Here is a 20145-nt window from a genome sequence, read left to right as displayed (position 1 = left end):
GGATCCATGACAAGCTCCGCCACAGCCAAGGACAGAAGTCAGGTGCCAGAGACTCAGGCCAGACTCTCCCCACTAGGTCACACTGCCACCACACACTGTACTGTCCTGCCTCTCCAGGGACCGTCCTTCACCTTCAACGCCACACGCCAGCCCCAGCCCCCTCCGAGAGAGCCAGGGCCCCCATTTCACACTGCAAAGAGGCCACGGCAATAGCCCTGTAAGCCGGCTCCCTGGGCGGGCGAGGGGCTGGCCGCCTGGCCCCTGCGCGCTCATGGGAGCCGGTGCGGCGGCAGAGGGGCCCTGGGGGAGACGCGCCAGGGATCGAGTGCCTGGAGGGAGCAGAGGAATCTGGTGAATTTCACGGGCCGATCGGCGACAATGTCGGATTTCACGGCTCATCAGAGGCCAACAGAAAGGTCATTCGACCTCTGCCGAGCGCTCCCCCGCCGAGGGCTGGCTGCAGCCGGCCGTGCCCGCAGGGAGCGCGATGCACACGGGAGCCCCCCTCCCCAGGGCGCCCACAGCCCCGGCCGGGCGACTCGCCTTTCCCAGGCGTGTCCCGGGGCAGGGAGGCCAAGTGGGAGGGGGCAGGACGGAGGGAACTCGGGAGCTAGGACACAGCCCCGCCCTGCGGCGACCTGCACTGCAAAGCGCTCTCGGCCTCAGAGCTGCGGGGTGATAACCAGCCAGGGAACGCGAGTCGGGTGAGTCCGGTTCCCACAAACCCTGCCAGCCCCCTTGGGCATCGCGTCCATGCCTGGGGCGCCGGTAGAGCCCTCCCTGGAGGGGGGCCCACAGGCATCTGCCTTCTCATGCTGCCCCCCCGGCCTGTTCCAGCAGGACGTCAGCACTTGTCTGCACAGGCTCCGTGCCAGCATAGCTGCCACAGCGCCACGGGCCCCGTGAGATCCGGGCACGCCGCGGGGACGCAGTTCTACCCACGCGCCGGTGCCTCCTGCTAGCGCCGGGCCACTCTGACCACAGCCACGTTCTGCCTTCTTTATCCACGGCCAGCCCCACGGCGGTACACCCCAGTGTCAGTACATCCCAGCCAGCCCCACGGCGGTACACCCCAGTGTCAGTACATCCCAGCCAGCCCCACGGCAGTACACCCCAGTGTCAGTACATCCCAGCCAGCCCCACGGCGGTACACCCTAATGTTGGTACACCCCAGTGTCGGTACACCCCAGCCAGCACCGCGGCAGTACACCCTAACGTTGGTACACCCCAGTGTCGGTACACCCCAGTGTTGGTACACCCCAGCCAGCCCCGCAGCGGTACATCCCAGTGTCGGTACACCCCAGTGTTGGTACACCCCAGCCAGCCCCGCGGCGGTACACCCCAGTGTCGGTACACCCCAGCCAGCACCGCGGCAGTACACCCTAACGTTGGTACACCCCAGTGTTGGTACACCCCAGTGTTGGTACACCCCAGCCAGCCCCGCAGCAGTACATCCCAGTGTCGGTACACCCCAGTGTTGGTACACCCCAGTGTCGGTACACCCCAGCCAGCCCCGCGGCGGTACACCCCAGTGTCGGTACACCCAAGCCAGCCCCGCAGTGGTATACCCCAGTGTCAGTACGCCCACCCCATCCCTGTATTGTTACAGTGCCTGTCAGCTCTGTCTCCATACACCCCAGCCAGCCCCATGTCGGTACACCCCAGTGTCAGTACACCCAGCCAGCACCATGTCGGTTCACCCACCCCATTCCTTTTTGTCACAGCCCCAGCCAGCCCCACATCAGTACCCCCAGCCAGCCCGGCAAGGCGCGGCGAGGCAGGGAAGAGGTTTTGGCGCAAGGCACGTGGCAGGAGGAAACCAGGCCTGGCTGCCCAGGCTGCGGGAGCCAGAGCCGCACACCAAACTGAAAACCGCCGAGAGGTTCGAATGAGATGCAGACCCAGCTCTCTTTATGCTCTTCTCAAGAGCCAGCCCTAAGCACCAGTAATTAGATCCCATGGGAACTAGATCCCATGGAAATGCCATCAATCAGCTGCCGTAAGCCACTCGGTGCCCCAAAAGGCGGAGTACAACGAGTCTATCAAAGCTGCCCGCGGGGGTCGGGGATGCCTGCATGTTTTATCAAAGTCTGCGGTGCAAACCTAGCTCAAGTCCCGCTCGCTAGGGGTTAGCAAACCTCAGGGGGAAAGCACCCGCTTCTGGGTGACATGCACCGCACGACTGGGTCAAGTACCACTAAGCCATCGGGGACATTTCAAACACGGACGAGGTACGGAAACGCTCGGCGCTTGCTTGCTGGACGCCCCGCCGGTGAAAAGCAGCGGGTTTTCCGCAGGGTGACGTTTCCAACTGTATTAAGTCACAGGTCGGTCGTCCGCTTTTGAAAGAAGCCCGTTGTGTTCAGGGTCGCATGCCGCCGCTCCCGGATCCGGAACGCGGGGGGGCGACTGTCGCGGTGAAGCCTTCTTCCATTGTTTCCGCAATCAGACACGAGGAGCAGCCCTCACGCACCCGGGCCTAGGAGCGTACTTGTGCACGTGTCCATGGGAGGGTCACAACGCGCTTACACCCCAGGCCGGTCCAACTGTATGTGAACGAGGGACGCCGGGAGAGCAAAGCAATCCGGGGCTCAGCTGGCAACTGACTTAGCAAACAAACGTTGCCCTGCAGCTTAGCCCTGGCCGGCCACATTCATCCCTGGTGCAAATCCCGAGCTCACGGAAACGAGACGAGGCCGACGACATGGCGCAAATCTGGTGAGGGGTTTAACGCACGCCCCCTCAAAGCCGAAACCCAGGGGTACTGAGGAACCCACGGCAAACCCTTCGCCGAGGCCGCTTTCCCTTCCGCCACCCCGCCACGCCGGCTGCAGAACCCGCGGCGGGAGCACTAGAAGGAAGCGCTCTGGGAACGAAGCAGACGGGAAGGCGCCTGGCCGCAGATGTTGGGCGGCACGCGGCAGGCGGCTCTCCCGGGGAGGAGTGCTGGGGCTGCCTGGTGAGTATTTACGGACACAGTGACAGGCCCGCTCCCCGCCTGTGTAATTAGGGCGCCGGGGGAGGCGGATGGAACTGGAAGATCAACGTACAGAATAAATTAACAGCCTAGGCCTCGAACAGGCGCCCACCCTGCTGTGACACAGGAGAGCAGCGGGCGTATGGGAGCCCCCGAGCGGCTCACCCCCTAGCTCCTTTGATTACAGTGCAGGACTGCACGCGAGGGAAACCGGCTTCCACAGTCCGGTGCACGGTCAATACGACCCTCCACGGCTAAGGCCACTCCCCTCCGGCCACGCGCTACGACAGCCACGCTGCCCCTGCATGTCTGCCCCATGGGCCTTGGCCCCCGACAGCGGGCGCCCAAACCCACCTGTTCGTCTCCAAGGTGCCACGGGCCAACGCGTCCACGCGGCGACCCCTCGGACACAGGACCAGCCGTGGCCGGCCAGCGGCACTGGAAACACTCATCTGGTGGGGAGAAGAACGTAGCCCCAGCGCCAGATCCCTCCGCTGCCCGCTGGGGACGGCTCCCATGCTGGTGGAGGGGGAACCCCTCGCTGAGAGACTCCTGCCCTCTGCCTGCTCTGCTGCGACCCCCTCCGTCCGGACGGCTCACGGACGGCCTCCAGCATGCAAGTCCCATGCCACGCCTGAGCCCCCCCAGTCCTAGACAGCCCCAGACACGGGCTCTGTGCAATGAAGGGCTGAGCCCTCTCCCCTCTGCAGTAGCCTGGGGCCACAGCTGTGGGGCACTGAGCAGCGAGAGGGGAGCACGGGCAACCCACCTGGGCGCCAGTCCCTTCTCTGCCACCGACTGTCTATGAAAGCTCGGGCAAGTCACTTAGTCTCCGTGTCGCAACTCCCCACCTGCCAATCCCACACCCACTGGCACGCCATTACAGACTGAGCGCACCAATGCCATGGGAGCTGGGGCCAGGCACGCAGTGAAGGCAGAGAACAGTCCCCTCCCATTGGACAGCCCCAACCAGGGACCTCCCCCATCTGGGGCTCGGGGCAGGAGGAGCCAATGGGGGCCGCGTTGCCTGGGTGGCGGCTCCCTGGGGCTGGATGCGGTGGGGGTCGCGCTGCCTGGAGGGGTATAACTGTCCCAGCCCCCATCTCTGGCCCCTTGCTGCCCCCCTGTGGCCATTACACAGTATAACGGTCCCTGCTAGCAGGCCCTCCCCTTCCGCATTACGAAAATCGACGGCTTTCCAAGCACACCCCTTGTCTAGGCCCAACCAACCCCGACCCGGCTCTGAGTTACAACAGGAGGCAGGTACACCGCAAAGCTCTGGCTGATGAGGAGCTCGTGAACAAAGGGACGGACTCCTCCGCTCGCAGACAGACCCGCTCTCCTGCCTCTCTGCTCGGGGTCTGTTTGCTGGACATCCCCCTCCCGGGCTCTCGGGCCATGCTCGGAGCCAGCCAGAGGAAAGCCACAAACGCACGACGTACCACGCAACGCAGCGCCCGCCCCAGACCTCCCGCGGGAACCAACTCATCCCCCCAACGCTCTGCGACGGGCTTTCCCGACCCGAGGGGGCAAGTGGCAGAGCGCACGGCCCTTCCCCTAGCCACGGAGGGTGCAAGCCACCCCGAGCGACATGCCCTCCGCACGGCTCCTGCGTTCGGAACAGGCCGGGGAGCCCGAGTCCCCACAGAACGGCCCCAAACTGTCTGGGATCTGACCCGGACGCGGCCACGCCTGCCGGGGACCACAACACGGCACGGCTGGGAAGACGGGGAAGGACCCTGCCAAGCGGCTTTCCCCGGGGTGGTACGTTGGGGGGCAAAGGAGGAGGGTTACCTTTGATGGCGGGGGCTGGCGGCCCCGGGGAGTCTCTAGGAGAGGGGCAGCCATGTAGCGTTAACTCAGCGCCCGGAGCCGGGTCGCCCGCGGGCTGCATTCTCTCCCGACCACCACGTCCCTCTTCTCCCCAATGTTTTCCTTCCTCCCCGGAATCTCTGTCGCTTCCCCCCAGGAGGAAAACGCCCCACTCCCCCATGCGCACACAGACACAGACTGTTTCTCCGCGAGCAGCACTCCCCCTACGCAGGGACCGGCGCGGTCAGACGGCGAGTGGCGCGGACCAGACCGGCAGCCAACAAGCCGGGACAAGCCCCGGCTCTGCGTCTGGCCCCTCCGATCCAGGGCTCAGTCCCGACACACGCACAAGCGGCCAGATCCCAGCGGTGCCGGCTATGGCGGCACCAGATCTGCCGTGGGATGGGGGGCACCGGGGCCCCCGCCCTGCTGGCCACTGGGCACGTGGGTGAAGCGGGCGGCGTGGGGTCAGCCTGGCCAAGTGGGTCGGAGGGTCCTCGTGCACCGTACGCCTCAGACCGCCAGGCAGCCCAGCTCCCCCCCGCCCGGGCCTCATCGCTGGAATCTCGCCCTCGTTCCCGGCGTCGCCCGAATAAACGGCACCGGAGCAGAACCCGGCTCCCATCCGCTCCCGGGCGCCCAGCCCAGCTCTGTCCCGACCCCAAAGCCATGGCCGTCCCTGCCGTTGGCGTGACACGCATGGGGAAGGGCAGGACTGGAGAGGGGAGAACAAAGGGAAACCGAGCCGCAGGGCGCAAGCGTCTCCTTGGCCTCGTGCCTTGCATGCGCATGCAAAGTTCGCCTGGCCTGTGGGAGGCCCTTCCCCGGGGCACAGCACTGACCCTGAGCCCAGTGCCGGAGCAGAAGAAGGGAGGGGGCGAAGCACAGACCCGGTGCCAGAGCGGAGGGAGGGGTGAGGTGCCGACCCGGAGCCCGGCGCTGGAGGGGAGCGAGCGAGGGAGGGGGCGAGGCACAGACCCGGTGCCAGAGGGGAGGGAGGGGCGAGGCGCCGACCCGGAGCCCGGCGCTGGACGGGAGGGAGGGGGCAAAGCACAGACCCGGAGCCCGGCGCTGGACGGGAGGGAGGGGGCAAAGCACAGACCCGGCGCCGGAGGGGAGGGAGGGGCGAGGCGCCAACCTGGAGCCGGGCGCCGGAGGGGAGCGAGGGAGGGAGGTGCGAGGCACAGACCCGGCGCCGGAGGGGAGGGAGGGGCGAGGCGCCGACCCGGAGCCCGACGCTGGACGGGAGGGAGAGGGCAAAGCACAGACCCGGCGCCGGAGCGGAGGGAGGGGCGAGGCGCCGACCCGGAGCCCGGCGCTGGAGGGGAGGGAGGGGCGAGGTGCCGACCCGGAGCCCGGCGCTGGAGGGGAGGGAGGGGCGAGGCACAGACCCGGCGCCAGAGCGGAGGGAGGGGCGAGGCGCCGACCCGGAGCCCGGCGCCGGAGGGGAGGGAGGGGCGAGGCGCCGACCCGGAGCCGGGCGCCGGAGGGGAGCGAGGGAGGGAGGGGCGAGGCACAGACCCGGCGCCGGAGGGGAGGGAGGGGCGAGGCGCCGACCCGGAGCCGGGCACCGGAGGGGAGCGAGGGAGGGAGGGGCGAGGCACTCACGTTGAGCACAGCGTTGGAGGTGATGCGGAAGAGGGTGGCGCGCTCGGTGACGGCTTTGAGCTTCTCCCCGCTCTCGGCGGGCAGCTTGAGGCTCTCCAGCTCGCTGAGGGAGCGCTGCAGGGCCGCCCCGTGCTTGGCCAGCAAGTCGCTGCAGGTGCTCAGATCCTCCAGCTTACTGGCCAGCCCCTTCAGGGCGCCATGCGGCTCGCTCCTGTCAGCCTGCGAGGCGGGCTCCTCGTCGCCGGAGTCATCTGGGGGGGAGAACACACCGTTGCCATGGTGACCACCGGACGGCACGGCGCGGCGGAGCCAGGCTGAGCAGCGAGAGCCCCGGGCCGGCTCGTGCGCCCCTCCCGTTCCCCCCTCCGCGCCCCCACGCCGGCTCCCACAGCCCCTGGGCAGCCTGCCCCAGCCGGGCGGGGGACCCACGAGCCGGGCAGGGTGGTCGCCGCGCCCCGGCCTGCCATGCGACAGTACCGGTACGAGACGAGTTACTCCCCCCTAGACTCCCCAGTGTCGGCCGGATCCAACGCCCGGAGGAATCAGCCAAGTCCTCCCCCACGCAGGGCAGGAAGAGCCCACGCTGTACGAAGGGGGGCGTCGCGGCGAGAGGTACCCCACCCCACCTCTGCAGGGATCCCCTCGGAAAGCGGGGCTCACACACCCTGGATGTGGGGGCCACTGGCTCACACGACCCCGCTGGCGGCGGGTTCCGCTCGCCAACGGTCCAGCGCCCGGACCGACGTGTGTTCCTCTGCCTCAGCCCAGTCACATGCCAACTGCAGGAGGCGGACGGTTTTGTGGCGGTTCGGGTTCTGCAGTCTCCACATCGGAGAGCTGCTCTTTGAAAACTAACAGCAGGCTCCGCGCCTCGTTCCTCTCAGATCTTGGAAGGCACTTTGGGTTCTTAACCCCGGGGTCGAGTGTTGTCGAAATCTCACACTGGTCCCTTTGTGCTTTGTCAAATCCGCAGCAAACGTGTTCTTAGAACAAACTACACGTGCTGGGCCACTGGGATAAAATATAGGGCAGAATGCAGGGAAAACAGAGCAGGGGGCATGCGATTCTCCCCCCGGAGTTCACGCACAAATTTAACTAATTTTTTTAGCAAATGTCATCAGCATGGAAGCACGTCCTCCGGAACGGTGGCCAAATCACAAAGGGACGTACGAAGGTTTAGCATCATCCCAAAAGTGGGCTAGCCAATAAGAAGTGGGAAGCAATGTCTCCCATCAATGTGAACACACGTGTTTGTCTGAGCGACTGGCTGAACAAGCAGTAGGACTAAGTGGACTTGTAAGCTCTAAAGTGTTATTTCGTTTTGGTTTTGAGCGCGATTATGCAATAAAAATCGACATTTCTAAATTGCAGTTTCGTGACAAAGAGATTGCACGTCAGCGGCAGTATGAGGCGAACTGAAAAATATTATTTCTTGTTTTATTATTTTTACAGGGCAAATATTTGTATGAAAACAATACTGCAAAGTGAGCACTGTACACTTTGTAGTCTGTGTGATAACTGAAATCATTATATTTCAAAATGAAGAAACAGATCCAAAAATATGTAGTCCATTTCAATTGGCATTCTACTGTTTACTAGTGCAAATTCCAACCGTGAATGCCTGTGATTTTTAATCACGAGTTCACGACAATCAGCTGACAGTGTTAAATCTAATCTATGCTTTCTGAGATGGGGCAAGAAGAACTGCATGGAAGGCGCAGGGTGTGGACATACCATGGACATAGACAGCGTCACAAAGCTATTTTCTTCCTCATTAGCTAGCCATATCCTAATGACCCCTCCCCCCCATACTGCATTCATGGGTGTGCGTGGTCGTTCCTCTCTCTCCCATAGCGTCATTCCACCTGCCTGGTGCGGACGCTAGCCTGACCAGCGTGGGACGGCCAGGAGCGCCTCTGGATCCTTTCTTAAAACCCAATCAGCGTGGCATTAGCCCATCGCCTGCTGCAGAGGCAGATTGAAGTGACGGGTTCTGGAATTTCCTAGCGAGTTCCTTCCGAACTCTTGGGTCAACGCCATGCCATCCAGACGGATCGCCCCGCCCCGTCTGGCCGCCCGCGGGCGGAGGAGGCCCGCCCCGCCCCGTCTGACCACCCGCAGGCGGAGGAGGCCCCGCCCCGCCCCGTCTGGCCGCCCGCAGGCGGAGGAGGCCCCGCCCCGTCTGGCCGCCCGCAGGCGGAGGAGGCCCCGCTCCGCCCTGTCTGGCCGCCCACGAGAAGAGGAGGCCCGCCCCGCCCCGTCTGGCCGCCCGCGGGCGGAGGAGACCCGCCCCACCCCGTCTGGCCGCCCACGAGAAGAGGAGGCCCGCCCCGCCCCGTCTGGCCGCCCACGAGAAGAGGAGGCCCGCCCCACCCCGTCTGGCCGCCTGCGAGAAGAGGAGGCCCGCCCCGCCCTGTCTGGCCGCCTGCGAGAAGAGGAGGCCCGCCCCACCCCGTCTGGCCGCCCACGAGAAGAGGAGGCCCGCCCCGCCCCGTCTGGCCGCCCACGAGAAGAGGAGGCCCGCCCCGCCCCGTCTGGCCGCCCGCGGGCGGAGGAGGCCCGACCTCTTTCAGCGCTTGCCAGGTGACCTTGTGGGGAGGGAAGGACGAGGCCGCATGCAGAAACACCCCCAACCGGCCGCTGGGGCATCCGTCCGATCGCGCTGACGCACCACAGACAGGTCGGTTATTTCTGTAACCGAACACCAGGGTGTGACTCCCGGCTGAATGTGCACCACGTAGTGGCTGCCGTTAAAGCGGGTCAGCTCACTCCACGCCAGGCTACTGGAGCCACGCCTGGGGCACGGATCAGCGACGTGGCAACGAAACCCACCGCAGGGGGAGCAGCCGATCTCCCCCCCTGTTCCCTGTGGGTCCCTGACAGCCAGCAGCCCAGCCAGGTGAGGGGCGGAGGGGGCTGGAAGAACCCGGGAAGACGCATGCTGAGTTTGCCGCAACCTGACAGCATGGGAGCTGCTGAACGGTCTGGCCAGCTGAGAAAGGAAGCACGGGCCGGCCAGGGAGCTGAGTACGTCCTCCGGCTGCCAGCCCCATGTTCCTGAGACCTGCGCTTCAATCTCCTCTTCTCGGCGAGTGCAGAGCCTCTACAGGGAAACTGAGGCAGCGGCCGCGTTCGGCGGGACCTTGTTACTTATCCGTTCGTGTCCTCTAGCCACCTCAGCCTCAACGGAGCAAGGGCAAACCGGCCTCGCTCAGCGGTCAGCCCCCGAGCAGCTCGGCTGCGTCATCCGCTGACCTTGCTGCAAGCCGCTTACAGCAGCAGATCCGGCGCCAGAGGCAGCCGGGTGCACTGAGAGGGGGCTGGCCAGCTCCGGTCAGACGCCAGACTCGCCGTTCGTCCCTGTTCTCGGGTCAAGGAGCCAGGGCCGGTGTAAGCACAGAACCGGGGGCCCGGGTCGGGGCTGAGGGACTGGCCGCCGCTCTGGCAGGAGGGCAGCGGTGCCGTGGGAAATCCGATGTCGGGCATGACCCAATTCTACTCTGACTCCCCCCGGCCAGCCTCTGGCGCGGAGCGGAGAGACGAGGCCGCCCGGGAGAGCGGGCGCAGCTTCCCCGCTTTGATCTGGTCTCTAACGAGCTCTGGCCAGAAAACGCCAAGAGAAACCCAGCCGGAGCTGTGCTCTGCAGCCTCGTCTGGGGAAGGACAAAGGACGATCTGACAGCAGGAGAGAGGAGTCCTCATTAGCCGCCCGCGCGGGCCTAGGAGCAGGAGGAAAACGCCAATTAGAGGAGGCAGCCTCGGCCTGCATTCCCGGGAGAGCTGCGCACACGGGCACCCAGCGGCCGTCACGCCGGAGGGCTAACGAGAACGCTGGACGTGGGCAGGCGGCGCGGAGGGCTAGCGCTGGCAGAGACCGCAGCCCCACGAGGCAAGGCGGCAAGCGGCAAGACCCCCGAACGCGAGGCCGAGCCTGCTGGCCGAAGAGCCGGGCGCCCGCCCCGAGCAGGCTGCGCCAGCCTGAGGAACGCCAAGGGTCCGAGCGTGGAGGCCACAGCCCAGCCTGGAACCAGAACTTGCCCGCCCCCCCGTGGCCTTTTCCAACACAGACATGCGCCCGCCACAGCGCGGCTGCGCCACGGACCCAGAGAGCCGCCCGCTATCGGGAGGGGCTGCTGGCACAGCGAGAGGAAGGCCTGAGGCATGGCTCATACAAAGCGGAGGGGCAGATGGCGCCCGAGTGTCCCCGCGCTGGCAGAATGCGCCCAGGCCGGGGGCAGTACCCGATCCCCGCGGCAGGAGCCAGCGTGGGCCCCCCAGGCACCGGGATGCAAACCAAACAGGCCGACGGGCTTGAGCGCGCCGTCCAGGGCAGCGGGGGATCTCGGCACGTCCGAGGGTGGAACGCGTCTGCGTCCGTGCACGGATCCGTCCTGGGTGCCGCGGAGAGGCCGCTGCAGCGAGCACGCCGGGGACAGTGGTCTGGCAGAGCCCGCAGGATTCGAGGACAACGAACCCGGCCTGGCGCCTTCGGCCTTGCTGGGCTCCATGCTGCTGGGGGCTCCCTCGGGGCGGCAGTGTGACCGGCGGGGGGAGGCACACGCACGCAGCCGGACAGTTCTCACCCTCGGACAGGACCTCGCCCCAGTGGGCTCTGGCACCGCTGCCCCCAGCTCAAGGACCCTCGCCCCTCTCCGGGCACAGGGTCCGGCTCTGCCCACTAGGCCGTCTTGCTGCCAGGGCTAGACAGCTCCAGCAGCACTGCCCTGGCCATATTCCCTTGCACGGCCCATGCGTGGCTCATCGGTAGCGGCTGTTTCAAGTGCACAGGGAGAAGACAAAGCAGCGGCCACGTGAGGGACCCTGGCTCGGCTTTCTAAACGCGGGTCAGCAAGAGAGACAAGCGGCACACGCGGCTGGATTCGCAGGCACGCCGGGAGCCGGCCTCCTCGGCTGCCAGAGAAGACGGCAAATCCTGGGTTGGTCATTGCAGAGCACAGTCGTCCGGGGCAGGAGGCCGTTGGCCAAGCCCACGCAGAGCTCTCAGAGCGGCCTGCTAGCCCCTCTGCCATGCAGCGTGGAGCGCTCTCCCAGCGTTCGGCGTTTTCCCTAGTCCGGCCGGCCCGCCTAGCCAGGACACTTACATTCCACCTCTCGCTCTCTGGGCGCTCGGCTCGGAAGCGCTCATGGGTTTTCTGGCTGCCGCCCACAGTTACATAAGCAGCTCCGAGCCTGGAACACTGCGCCCTTCCTGCCCAGCGGCCGCACCAGTATATGTTTTAGCAGACTGGGCAGCAGTCCGGCTCAGTCCTGACGTGTGAGGGGTGTGGTCCTACACCCGTCTCAGCTCTGCATTTAAAGCGTGTTAGAAGCCAAGCGGGCAGGCAGCCTGGTTCAGTTCTGGCTTGTGCCGGGTCTAGGAGCTCAGGCTACTCGACTATTCAATTAACCGCTATTTAACATCCCGAGTCCAAATATCCGTTCTCTAAGGAACAACACGGTGTTTTCCTCTCCAGCTGAAGTTACAAGCAGAGCACGAAGGGCAACGCAGCTGCATTCAAACAGAAAACGACGAGGAAGCGCCGGGCTTACAAACCCGCTCAGCCTTCTTCTCGGCTGTCGGCGCGGCTGGGTGCGCAGGTTTGGTTACATTTGCAGGAGACGAGGCCCTCTGCTTTTTGTTCACCGTGTCACCCGAAAGGGAGAACAGGCGTCCGCATGGCAAGATCCTTCCTCCCTTCGTGCGTCAGCCGCCATCCCGGCCGACGTGCGCCGTGTTGCTGATGGGTTTTGCCTGAGAGCGGTTCAAACTGATGCACATTCGTTCTCCTCATTTGAGTCACAGGCCACCAGCACAGGGCTGGTTTTCGGCGGTTCGGCTTCCGTAGCTTCTGCATCAGGTTTCCGAAAGCAGGCTCCATGCCTCGTCCCTCTCCGATTCCACGGGGCGCTTCAGATCCTCAAAGCTTGGCCAAGGGCTGTAGCTCGTGTTAGAAACCTCACCCTGGTCCCTTCTTGGTGTGCGGCGCAATGTGCTAGGAAACGGTTCCTAAAAAGAGCGAGGGCTGGGCCGACATCCAAGGCTGCTGAACACAAATACAGGTAGAATGCAGGGAACACGGGGCAGGACACACAGCTCTCCGCCAAGGAGTTCAGACCCAAGTTGCATCGACATTTGGCTTTTAAAGAGCATCCTCAGCGTGCACACACGTCCTCCGGAACGGTGGCGAACGACTGTTTAGCATCTCCGGCGGTAAGTCCCCTGTAGCGCCGGCTACACAGACACCGCCCTCGCTTTCTGGTGGCGCTGTACGTAAGCAGCAGGCTCAACAAACGTGTTTGTTTTAGAGACTGGCCGAACAACAAGCAGGCCTGAGCGGACTTGTAGGCGCTCAAGTTGTACAGTGGTTACGTAACAGCACTCAGAACCACCACCACACACACGGGTGTAAGTTACACTGGCACGGTGAAGAGATGCACTTCACTGCTGGGGGGAGGTGAACTGGAAAACGTTAGTTCGTGTGTATCGTTTTTGCAGGGCTCATCTCTCTAATACACATATTTTGCGGTAATATTCCGCAGCGCTAATCTGTGTAATAAAAATAATGACCCCCAGGGTTTGCCTATGCTCTGGAGAAGATCAACCCTCTGGCGTTCGATTTCGCAGGTAGAGTCGTGGGCTGAGGGCAGCCCCGCCTGCGTTGGGCCTCCCTCTGGGAGGAGTCCGGGAAGCCGACAGCGGCCGTGTAGACGCTGCGGGGGGCTCGGCTTAAGGAAAGCCGAATCCGGCTCCGCGTTTTGCAAACCTTCATCCGACCCGCCTGGCCTAGCGTAGGCCGGGCCCCAAGCGATCTGTTCCCGTTCCCTGTCACATCACAGAGGGGCCGGGCGGGAGCACAGCTGGGTCGCCTATGAACAGTGGGAAGCCCATCCCAACTGCCCTTTGCGCATTGGCTTGGCTTCTGTCCTTCCTTCCACCCCTGCTAGGAAGCCGGGCGGTGCCTCAGTTTCCCTAAAGCACAGCCGGCGGCGGAGCTCTGGGAGCCGGCACGGGCCTGCTCTGGAGGCAAGGGGGGACGCGAAGCTCAGGTGGGTACCAGAGAAGCTCAGGTTGAACCCGAGGGCTCTTCCTTGAACTCCATTTTAGAGTTGGTTTCGCAACCCGACTGCCGAGCACCTTGGCTCGGATTTCCATCGGCAGCCACGGAGCACGAGGCGGTTGCTATGGGAACAGCCATCCTCACCGTAAGCCAGGAGGGCTATTTTTAGAGCCGTGACGCTCGTTAATCCCCCGTGGAATCGGGATCGGCAGCTACCGGCCGTAAGCCTCTCTGGGCTGCTTTCCCTGGCCACTGCGTGGCCTGGCCCTCGCTCCCCCTGCTGCCGCACGCCCGGCGCCCGGCCCTCCGTCTCCCGGGCCTCTCCGGACCGCGGCCACGCTGCGGTGGTCCCGCCGTGCCCGGGGCGTTCCAATTCGCAGGGGAGGGAGGGGCTCTGTGGTCAGCGCAGCGCAGCGCACACTGGAAAACTAGACACACAGCGCTGGGGTCTCCCTGCGGCTGGCTCTGAAAACCCCCCAACGCGTGGTCACCGGCCAGACCGTGAGCGGGCTCTCAGCAGGGGAGAGGGAAGAGCCGGCACGAATCCGGGGCGCAGGCACGTCGGGGGGAGTGTGCGCGGCTGCTCACCCTACCCACGCACAGCGCTGCGTTGGGCGCGCCCTGGAATAGGTGCAGGGAGGGAGGTGGCGTCTGACGCAGGCCGGGCCGGTTTCGTTTGGAGCGAGGCAGCCGAGGGGACAGGGCCGAGGCCCGTAAACCCGGAGCAGCGAGAAGGCAGCGAACACGGACACGTTCCCGAACCCGTCGCGTGACACACGGCACCCGGTGACACGGATAAGCCACAGGTCACCAAGCCCCCAGGAGCAGCCTCCCCGCCACACGGACACAGGCCTCGGGAAAGCGCAGGTCGCCAGCTGGGCCCCACGCGCTGGCCTGTCACAAGCCGGGCCCAGGCCCCAAGGGACGGCTCGTTCGATCGCTGCCTGCTGGGTCTGGTCCCTCTCCCTCGGAAGCTCCTGCCAGTGGTGGAGACGTTCTATGGACCGGAGGGTCGTATGGACCCTGGCCCTGTCCTGCCCAGACATCTCGCTATTACGTTAATAAACGTGCGGCACAGAACGCCCCAGAGAAAGCTCTCGCGACAGCCACAAGACAGACCCTGCGGAGGGCTGGGTCACGGAGACCCCCTTGCGACAGCCCCCAGCGAGCCAATCACACCACCGAGCCCACCCGCCCGCTGGCTGGGAAGCTCTGCCCTCCCCCGGCCAAGACCGACGCTGGACCGGCTCAGCTCTGGGGGGCTCAGCTATCCGGCCTCGCCAGCCCCCAGGAGCATGGCCCAAAGAAATCCCTTGGCGGGGATCCGAGTTTCAGCCAGTGCAAGCTGACAGCTGTCGCCAGTGGAAGAGATGCCCGGCCGCTGTTCTCCTCCCCACGCGGGTGGCAGCTCTCTACGCCGGGCGGGACGTGAGCGCCCTGAGCGGGGCGGACCTCTGGGGACCACAGACAGAGCCATGCACGTTCCTGAGGCAAAACCAAAGCACCGCCAGCCCCTCAGAGACACCGCTCGCCCCGCCTGGCCCCGCAGCGCGCGCCAGCCCTCTCCCGACAGCTCTTTTCCCCGGGGACCCCGGCCAGCTATGGGTCCCCTCTGTTCACGCCGCTCCCCTGTCCCAGACGGGTCCCACTCATCGCCGCGGGCGCCCGGCCATCGCGCTCCCTAAGCGTGGCTCGCGGCCGAGGCTCAGCGGGGGCCCGTGCGCGACCCTTGGAGAGGCGTGCCCACAGCCGAACGCACCCGCCGGGCAGAGCGCCCGCGGAGACTCGCCACGGCGCGCCCACAGCGCTTGCAAGCCCCGCAGATTCACATTCATAGCCAGCTTCTCTGGCAGCGCCCTGGCACGTCAGACACGGGCCAGGAGTCGGTGCCAACGGCACACAGGGGCCCTCCCATCCCGGGCGCTGCCCTGCCCCCTGCTCCCGATGGTTTCCTGGAACGGCAGCCCCACTTCCCGCCTGGACCAGCCGCACACACGGCGCTGGCAGCGCCCCGCTCTCTGCACCTCTGCCACGTCAGAGACCCGCTAACCCCCCTGCCCGTCGTGGGAACGCGGCCACGTCCCATCCGCCGCCCCAGCCGGCTCTGCAGCGAGCTCTCCAAACCAGACCGGGGGCGGGGGCATGCAGGGCCACAGGGCCCCCCGTTTCCGTCTCCCATTGTGCACTGAGGTTTCCAAGAGCTCCAGCTTTGAGACCTCGGCGCTTTGGGGGCAGCTGTGACCTCGCCTGCCCCCACGTGGCCTCCAGAGGGTGGAAACGGGACCCCCCTGCTGTCTGCTGCCGGCACGCACACTGGCCGCACACTCGCCTGGACTTCCAGGGCCAGCGAGCCCGGGCCAGGCTGCCACCCGCCTCCTTGCACCCGGTCCCCTGCGTCCCTGCATCGCTCACCAGGGGCTGTTCTCAGCCCTCCCCGGGCTCTTCTCCGGAAAGCGACTCGGCCGTACCGGTGTGCAGCAGCCGCGGGCGAGACGAGAGCCCTCGGCCCAACGCCGACTGCGAGAGCTTCCCACGGCTCTCACCAAACCAGGCGGCCGGGCGTCAAAACGGCAAATGAATTGTCACGTCGATCAACGCAAAGTGACGTGCACTGGAGCAACGAAGCCCAGCGAGCCGTACGTGACGGGGACTAAATTAGCCACCGCTACTCCAGAGAGAGATCTGGGCGTCGCTGTCGCTGGCTCTCTGCACACTTCCCCGCTGCGGGCCGCGGCAGTCAAAGCCAGCAGCGTGTTAGGCATCACGAAAGAAGACGGCGAATATCTCATTGCCACGGTATAGATCCGTGGGGCGCCCACATCCGGAATACGGCTACAGGCGTGGGCGCCTCGTCTCCAGAAAGGGTACTGTGGCGTTGGAAAAGGGTCAGAGAAAGGCCTGCTCAGCAGCCGGGAATCTCTCGTGGTCCGAGCTCTCCCGCCGCTGCCTGCGCCACGGCCCCAGGAACACGCCGGGAGCGCCAGGAACACGCCGGGCGCGAGCCAGGCGGCTGAAATCAAGATGCGCCAAGCCACGCTACGAACGGCTGCCCGTGAGCCACCGCCGGCCCGGTGAGCTGCCATTTCCCCTCGGGCGGGCCAGGCCCGTCCCCGGGGACCCGAGAGCCCGTTCCCACCGCGCTTCCTGGGCCGCGAGGTGGACAAAGCCGGATCTAGGGACGTGGTGGGGAAGCCCTCGCCGTACCGGGTAACCGGTGAGCCAGAGCCGCAAAGACTCTGCCCCCTCCGCTCCCACACCCCGCACTGGAGACCCACGGATCTCCCCACGACCCCGCCTCCACTGGCTGGGGCCCGAGCCCCTCCCGTTTGGCAGGAAGGAACAGGGGGTGTGGCACTTACAGGCACCGCCCCCCCACTCCCATTGGCCACACTTCCTGGCCAACGGGAGCAGCAGGGCGGGGGGGGACACACACAGGCGGAGCCGGCCGGCATGCAGGGGCTGCAGGCAAAGGGGGCCCCGAAAACCCCTTTCCTCGTCTGGCCCTGGCTGGTCGCTGTCCCCAGCCCGCTCGGCTCAGGGGCTGCACCCCGGCCTGCCGCCGCGGGGCTGCCCGGCGCTAGCCCCGCCTGCCCTGGCCCCGCCTGCCCTGGGCCGCGCCGCGCGGGGAGAGAAAGGAAAAGGCCGTTACTCGGGCGCTGCCGGAGACAGCAGTACATCCGGGCCAGCCGCCTGCGCACGCCGGTCGCCATGGCGACACCGGCCGGGGTTCCACGCGCACGGGGGTGTCGGGGGGCGCTCGCCCCGCTGCGGGGGAGCCGGGCGCCGGGGCGGGGAGCGGCCAGGCAGGGCCCCGCTGGGGGCGGGGTACGTAGGGGCTGCTACACCTGGGTGCCGCGCAGAAGACAACAGGGAACTGAGGGGGCCAGCAGGAGGCGCTGTGGGCGAAGAGATGCCTCTCGAGGGGGCCAGCAGGACGGGGCCTAACCCCCCCGCCCTGCCCTCCACCCCCCCGCTCCCCGTCTGGGGCCCTCAGCTTCGCCGCCCAGCCCCGCCCTGGCGCCCCTCCGCTTTCCGCAGGCGTAAGTGGGGTCAGACTCGGGGCTAGGGCCCCGCCCAGCGGCCCACGTGCACCCCCAGGCCCAGGGAGCCAGGACCCAGCTGCGGCTCTGTGCCATGCTGGCGGGGTGGCATGGCCGGCCCTCGCTCACGCCCCAGGGGAAACGGGGGGTGCCGTGTCCTGCCGCCTGACGCTAGGGAGAAGAGCCCGAAAGCGCCTGTCTACGGGTGTGCACCGACGTGGCCGCTCCGCCTGGGCCTTGACCAGCCCGCTCCATGAAGCCACTTAGCGTCCCTCCGGCCCCTTCGCCGGCTGCGTACCTAGAGCCGCTTCCAGGCTGCTCCAGCACACGGCAGGACTGGGCTGGGGCAGTCGGTACCCCAGGATCCGCTCCTCGGGCCCCCGCCCGCCACAGCGAGGTGGAGGGCAGAACTGAGTCTCTCTGCCGCTGGGACAGAGCCAGGCCGACGCATCGGCCAAGACTCCGGCGCCCATGTCACCTCGTCGCCGTGGCCCGTCCAGCACTCGGCGCGCACAGCAAGCGGTCCCCAGGCTCGGAGGGGGGCAGCGGGGTGTGGCCATGCGGGCAGCTGTTATCGGAGGGGTGTGAAAGCCACGGGACTGGGCGGCATGGAAGGGACGGCCGCCCCAAGCGATGGGAATGGCAGGGACCTATTGGGACCGCTCCCCCCGTACCCGTTTCTCTTCTGCGCCGGGGGCTCGGCTCACTTGCCGGTTTTACACGAAGGCAGCGCCCGACTTCAGCGACGTGACACAGGGCAAAACCAGCCCAGTCCTCAGCGGTGCAGCATCCGAAACGCCAATCGGCACGGCTTATGGAAGCCAGACCCGGCCCCCCGACTCAAATCCCATTTTGAGGGCTTACACACGCGGCCGAGAAAGGGTAACCGTGGATGTAACAGACAGGCGCCGGCGGCATGCGACCTACAGCCACGTACGGCTCGGATCCGACAGCTTAGCGCCGTACGAAGCAATTTCGCCCCATGAAATGGATCCCGAGCAATTGCCAATTGTCACCCAACGGGGCTGAGCAGACATCCGCCCTGGATGGCGGTTTAGCTCAGAGGGGGAACACCACGCTGGAATATCAAACGGGCGTGGGAAGGCGGGGTTCCCTCTGGCTACAGAGACGCTGCCCCATCCTGGCAGCCGAGGCGTGAGAGCGAACCGGCTCAGAGACGGGCCAGCAAGACCCTTGGCAGTCTGGAAGGATGCTAAGGGACAGAAAACGTGTCCTGCCCCGAGAGACGTAAGCAGCCGATCCACAAGACAGCCACGCGGCGTCCGATTCTACGCGGGGAGGACGCGGTGGAGAAAGGCCTCGCGGGAGAGCCGGCGCCTGGCGGCATGCAGACCAAAACAAGGAAACCTTTTCCACCCCCGGGAAGGAAATCAACAACCGGCAGGACGCCCCGGGGGACACGGTGCCTTCGCCATGTGCTAGGCCACGTACAACCGTGCCCGCGATGGACTGCTAGGAAAACGCCCGGCCTGCATCACACCGGATGAGCGGGCCCATCACAGCTCAGCCGCGCCACGGGACGGACTGGCTAGAGCAGGCTCCGGCCACGCCTCGGGTCACCGGGGCCACGTGACGGGCTCCACCGCGCCCCCCTTGTTCCGACGAGCGGAATCGCAGACACCCGCTGCGGGTCGGCAGACTGGCTGCTTCGCCCGCAGCTCAGCTGTTTTTAGAGGCTTCTCTGCGGCCGATCCCCACAGCGCGCCGGCGGGCCGCCCAAGGGCATGGCCTCATTAAGGAACTCGTTAGCAGCACAGGTGGCTGGCGCTGACCCTCTGCCGGCAGCCTGCGGTTGGCTCTCTACAATTCTTCACCCCTCTTAACATCCAGCCTTACGGAAGGAATAAGCTGCGGCTTTGAAGGGCCAGGTCTCCGAAGAGGCACCGCGGCCTCTGGATTGCACCGCCGGCTCTGACACCGATTGCTCCGTCTCCCAGGGCAAGTCCCTTAGCACCGCGGTTCCCCCCGCGAAAGGGGATCTGGGCCTTTCCGCTGAATTCCATCCGAGGAGGCCGAAGATCCGTCCAGCGCCGTGCTAGGAACCACGTTCCCCCTCGCCGACTGGCAAGGACGAGCCGAGGGGCGCGTGCCAGGCCAGGCACTCGGTGCCACTGTTGGGCTGGCCCGGGGCAGCCGGCCTGGGCCCAGGCCCACGGCACAGGTAGCCCCCTCGCCTCGGCCACGGGAGAACGGGGCTCTTGGCTCGGCTAGGTCTACGCCAAAGGGCCGGTGGACTTGTCCCAGCCCAAGCAGCATGGGTAAAGCCACCGGGTTCTCCGGAGCTCCCCTGCGCTGGACACGGACACCGGTCGGCAAGCCACCGACCCGTCCCCTGCGGCGCCGGACGGGCTCCCGAAACACCGTCATCTCTCGCGCCGCGCACAGCTGGGCCTGAGCACAGCTCCCCGGCCCCAAGAGGGGTCCGTGCCAGCGCAGCAGCGCCCTCCCCAACGCAACAACGCAACCTGGGTCCTCGGAGCGCCACCCTCCTTCGCACGCAGCGCGCCCTGCGCCCAGCTCCGCACCAGGGGTCCGGGGCTTTCCTCTTCAAGTGGGGCGGGACGCCTGTGTGTCACGTAGCACGGCCCCGCTTGGGCTTGCACAAACGCCCCTCTCCCTACATAACACA

At 66.1% G+C, this 20145-nt stretch overlaps 1 protein-coding gene across 6 annotated transcripts in view; it reads right to left on the bottom strand.

The window, feature by feature from the left end:
• OSBP2 (oxysterol binding protein 2) overlaps nucleotides 1–20145 on the bottom strand; it is a 73156-nt gene that overhangs the window by 22707 nt on the left and 30304 nt on the right. For 5 of the 6 annotated variants that reach the window (XM_089775340.1, XM_089775339.1, XM_075897883.2 and 2 more), the window contains one exon: nucleotides 6398–6648. In XM_089775340.1, coding sequence (XP_089631466.1) covers nucleotides 6398–6648 — 251 coding nt within the window. Of the gene's footprint in view, nucleotides 1–6397; nucleotides 6649–17104; nucleotides 17181–20145 lie in introns of those variants that run through there. The other variant, XM_089775342.1, reaches the window with a different exon arrangement.

The sequence above is a fragment of the Pelodiscus sinensis genome, chromosome Z (assembly GCF_052426305.1).
Source record: "Pelodiscus sinensis isolate ZL-2025 chromosome Z, ASM5242630v1, whole genome shotgun sequence".
Lineage (NCBI taxonomy): Eukaryota > Metazoa > Chordata > Testudines > Trionychidae > Pelodiscus > Pelodiscus sinensis.
This window is presented reverse-complemented; position numbering and strand designations above follow the sequence as displayed.